The sequence below is a fragment of the Cuculus canorus genome, chromosome 10 (assembly GCF_017976375.1).
Source record: "Cuculus canorus isolate bCucCan1 chromosome 10, bCucCan1.pri, whole genome shotgun sequence".
NCBI lineage: Eukaryota > Metazoa > Chordata > Aves > Cuculiformes > Cuculidae > Cuculus > Cuculus canorus.
Genome location: NC_071410.1, coordinates 10115477 through 10120318, shown reverse-complemented (window position 1 = coordinate 10120318; position 4842 = coordinate 10115477). Strand labels below are relative to the sequence as shown.

Here is a 4842-nt window from a genome sequence, read left to right as displayed (position 1 = left end):
TGGCGGGCGCCTATGGAGCCGCGACCCGGCGGACGGATTCCTACCGGAACTGCTTCCGTCTTCTTCCGCCGAGCCCGCCCTCCGGCAGCCGCCGGCCCTTCCCACCGAGCACGAGGCCAGCGCCGCCGGGTGCGGTATCCCTCCGCGCGGCCCGCACGTGGCGCGAGAGGGCTGCGGAGCTGCTGCTGCCCGAGGAGCAGAGGGGGACGGGGCGGCCACCGGCGGTGTTGGTTAAAGAAGCAGAATGGCTTTGGTCTAGGCTAAAGTAGAGCTGAGTTTCGTCTGAGCAGTGTGTTCCTTGAAAGTTCAACAGCATGTCCGTCTGACAGAGAGTTTTCTTTCAGTGTTTCTCCAGACACTGCTCATGCTTTGGAGCTGATAGTGCCTTGTGCTCAGTGTGATCCGAGCTGAGCAGGTGTCTCCCCTGCAATCCTCTCTGTCTGCAGTCTCTTCCCCATCCCAAACGCAAGGTCAGGCAGAGCTGGAGCCAAAGCTCCAAATTAGCAAGAGTTTGGACTGTTGTGAAGTTCATAACAACATTAAACTTAGGAAAGTCATAGAATGTGCATAAGATATCTGGGAAAATTCATCCATATGCCTGTGAGTGGGGAATCCATCCTGTCCCAGCTCTGGTCTGGCTGCACACAGCGATGGAGATCACTGCCTCGTGTCACTGGAGCCTGGTAAAGGTGCTCACTTTCTAACACTCCAAAATGAGTCATAGAGGGGTTTATTTGCTGGCATTTTCAGTATCCGGCTGAGCCCAAAGAGTGGTAGTGAATGGAGTTAAGTCCAGTTGGTGCCATGTGTGCCCCAGGGCTCGGCGCTGCGTCCAGTCTTGTTCAGTCTCTTATTGACAATCTGTATGAAGGGGTCGAGTGCACCCTTAGTAAGTCTGTGGATGATACTAAGGTAGGAGGCAGTGTCGATCTATTGGAGGGTAGAGAGGCTCTGCAAAGGGATCTGAACGGGCTGGATCTATGGCCTGAAACCAACGGGATGAGGTTTAACAAGGCCAAATGCAGAGTCCTGCACTTGGGACACAACAACCCTGTGCAGCGCTACAGGCCAGGGGAAGAGTGGCTGGAAAGCTGCCTGGTGAAGGACCTGGGGGTGTTGGTTGACAGCAGCTGAACATGAGTCAGCAGTGGCCCAGGTAGCCAAGAAGGCCAACAGCATCCTGGCTTGTATCAGAAACAGCATGGCCAGCAGCAGCAGGTATGGTTGGGCTTGATTTAGCAAACACAGGGCCGCTGTTACCAGAGTGTTCCAAGCTGTGAGGCTGTTACCAAAAGCAGCTTAGAACCATGGAATGGCCAAGTGACTTGAGTCACTCCTCATACAGCTTCCCCTCTAAACCCTTCACCGACTTTGCAGCCCTCTCAGGACGGTCTCCAGTAGCTTTATGTCCTTTTCATGCTATGACCCCCAAAAACTGCACCCAGTACTCAAGGTGGGGCTGCACCAGTGCGGAGTAGAGTGGTGTAGAGCCTGTGGTCTGCCTTAAGCCACCAATCAGGCTGCAGACCTAGGGAAAAGCCCTTCAGGAAATGCAGAGGGGTTTACAGCAGTTACCAAGAGGAGTAGTTTTATTCTGAGCAAGCATTTTTTTTTAGCCTCACAGACAGATATGTATCCAACAGCCCTGCACTGATGTGAAGTTATTTTACATCTATAAAAAGACAGAAGGACAAACCACACAGATCCTCATCTGGACTCTGGTACCAGCACAGACTACAGCTGCCCAGAACCACAGCAGGGCACACTCCTCTAAAGCTTATTTGTCATCATTTACTCAGTCACATAACGTGTATTAGAACTCATTAAAATATATGTACAAATCTTCTTGCTAATACAGTCCACACAACACTGTTCCTTATAGAAACTGGGACAAATTCAGGAGCCAAGAGCAGGCCAGGATGACCACCATGTCAGGAAAGGGAGCTTATTCATCCGAGTCCAGGTCACTGTCTCCTGCGATGGAATGAAAGTCCTCGCTGTCTTCCTCATCCTCAGACAGATGGACCTGACTTAATACGCTTGGCCCACAGCGCTGCTGTTCCTCCTCTTCCTCCTCTTCTGAGATCTCATACCCTCCAATACTGCTGAAACTAGTGTCTCTCGTGTTGGATTTTGGGTCTGGTTCTTCATAGCTGCCATAACTAGAAGAAAGAAGATACTCTCACTTTATCATCATTTCAGATCAGCTGCTGAAACCAACAATTCTGTACTGTAACTCTTGTAAAAGGTCCCTGGATGGAAGTCCTTAGGGAACACTCGGAACCGCTGTGTTCTTCAATTCTGCCAGTGGCCAGCTTTTTAAAATAGAAAAACACCTGTCTATCAGCATCCTCATCCTGCTCTGATACACTCAGGGCAGGAAAAGCAGATCTCTCCAAGACCTTCCTCCGCCACCTTGACTGCAGGCAGACAGCCCGTTCTCATCAATTTCTCCAGTGGTTTTTGCTAACTGTTGTCAAGGCATGGGACTGGGCCAACCCTCTGCCTGACCCAGCATAGCTCCTGCACGGCAAATATCAATAATGGCATCAAGGGACTGAATTCCATGAGTAGAAAAAGAACAGAGAATCTAACGCTAACACTCTAGCATGGCCAGGGACGAAAGGGTAGGTCAATGTTCTCCCCGTGAATGCAGTAAAAACAAAGCTGTTGTTGCTGGACTTGTCATTTTCTAATAATGGAACTCCTTCCAAAATACAGAACACGCATGATTCCTATTCTTTTGGGCTGCGGCTAAGCAGGTTCCTTTCAAGTAAGAAAATGCTTATCCTTAGATAAAAAGCCCAACAAACCCAGGAAGTCGATCAGCCAAATCATCTTCTAACTTCAAAGGCATCGTGTAGTTTGAGACAACTCATAAAAAGCTCTATTTTCCTGTGTTCAAAACCATTACATACAGGAAAACATCTAACTTGCAAAAAAAGAACATATCTTTAATTTAACTAAACTTTATAAATGCAAAAATCTTAACAGCAAACCCAAATTTCTGTCTTTAAGAAGTAAATTGCAATTATGGTCATTAGAGATGCAATACTGAAAAGCAACAAAATAACCTAGAAGTGTGAGATACCTTCAACTTTTTATGATAAACACTTCAGAAATCTTGAAGAGAAGGGATTTTGTTTCAAAGAATAATTTTACCAAGGTTCAGCTCTAATTACCTGATAGTACTGTCCTCCATAACATGAGATGTCTCTCCACCATCTCCTTCATAAGACATCATGCTTTCTTCATTGTCCATGCCCATTCGTGTGTTCTCCTGAAGAACATGGGGTTGTTTAGGTCTCACTGCGTTGGGCTCCACATCTGAGTCACTGCCGCTCTCGCTTAGTTGGATAGCTGTGGGAAAAAACAACATTTGGTCACAAAGCAACAGCTCTGCTCTGTCAGTTCGGTGCTCCGGTGTCTTTGTTTAAAGGCTGCAGCATTGACTGTGTGGAATGCAAACAGAGCGGTGCCTCCACAAGGCAGCAGAAAGGCCATCTGGGAGGTGATGCTGCTTACCGAGTATCCAATTCTGATGTTATTCAAAAGCAACCTTATTACCACCATTACTCAAAAAGGCCATATTTGCTTCTCTACTTTCAGCAACTCCTCCTTCTTCCCCCTCTAGTAACTTTCAGAAGTCATCAATAAGTACCACCATAAGTTTTTCTGTGTGGCAGGTTTCTTACTAAAAAGGAAACAATCTGAAGAACCTCCAGACACCTCTTCCATTTCTTGATAACATTTTGATACGAAACAGTGTGGTTGATAAGTGTTGTGCTTTACATTCCTGGCTCTGCACACCAAATCGCAGTTCCAGTTTTTCCAAAGCCAATTGCAGTTTCACTTTATGAAATACAATCGACCAGCTCTTATCTTAACTCTGCTTTCTGTTCTGTCTATACTTACAGGACTCATATTCCATTTTGTTTTCAGTTCTATTCATATTCATCCAGTTCTCTCACCTCGCCCCTTGGTCTCTTCCTGTTTCGCTACTAGATCGCCTGGCCTACACATCCCAAATATGCTCAGCACTCCCAGTGTGGTTTTGTGATGGAAGCATGAGAAAATTAGCTGGGTTTGCCAACAGCCAGTTCCTATTCAATCTTTTACGCAAAAGGACACCTACATGAGAAAGGATTATCTCCCTCTTCATCACTCCCATCATCATCATCCTCTCCATCCGACATGAGCAAATCTTCATAGAGGACACTGGCCTGGGGCTGCTGGGCTGACCCTTCTTCTTCATCAGCAAGGTCACCATCTGCATCTTCGACTTCCTGGGTCACACAGAACAGGGATTGTGAAGATAAACATCGCATGAACTACTGCGGCCATTTCCAGCATGCGCCTATTATCGGTCACACTGTTCACGCTGAGTTATTTGCTCTTTTCATAACGCTAATGTTTTAAAACTACATTTAAGAGTCTGCCTGTTGCTAGGAATCCTGCTGTCTTTCAGGGTGGCAGCCACAGCAGACAACCCTCCATGGAGACTATGGAGACCACAAGTATGCAAGTCAAGACATAGACTGTGGCTGGGATTTCTGCAAATATACTCACTGGGGCTGGAGTCTTAGGTTTCCCATCATCATCCTCATCAAACCCTTCAATATCTACGTCAGAGTCTTCCTCGCCCAGCCTACCTCGCCCCTGGCGCATCTGAATGGGGAACACAAATAGCAATACCGTTGAGGAAGGCACTATTGGACGTAAACCAAATGGTACGACTGACATCTGGACCACAATGATGGGTGCAGGAGTACAGGGAGGAAAAAATAAAATGAAAAATATACATATATTGCTCTCAGAGCAAGGATCCTTTCTATTCCAAGA

The 4842-nt window shown here is 47.0% G+C and overlaps 1 protein-coding gene across 7 annotated transcripts in view; it reads right to left on the bottom strand.

The window, feature by feature from the left end:
• Positions 1-1572: 1572 nt before the first annotated feature.
• The window catches only part of TAF1 (TATA-box binding protein associated factor 1), a 30515-nt gene continuing 27245 nt past the window's right edge, over positions 1573-4842 (bottom strand). For 4 of the 7 annotated variants that reach the window (XM_054075881.1, XM_054075883.1, XM_054075884.1 and 1 more), the window contains 4 exons: positions 4570-4668; positions 4136-4286; positions 3183-3360; positions 1574-2162 (listed from right to left, as the gene is read on the bottom strand). In XM_054075881.1, coding sequence (XP_053931856.1) covers positions 1946-2162; positions 3183-3360; positions 4136-4286; positions 4570-4668 — 645 coding nt within the window. In that variant the 3' untranslated portion in view covers positions 1574-1945. Of the gene's footprint in view, positions 2163-3182; positions 3361-4135; positions 4287-4569; positions 4669-4842 lie in introns of all 7 variants that reach the window. The other 3 variants (XM_054075886.1, XM_054075882.1, XM_054075885.1) reach the window with 3 other exon arrangements.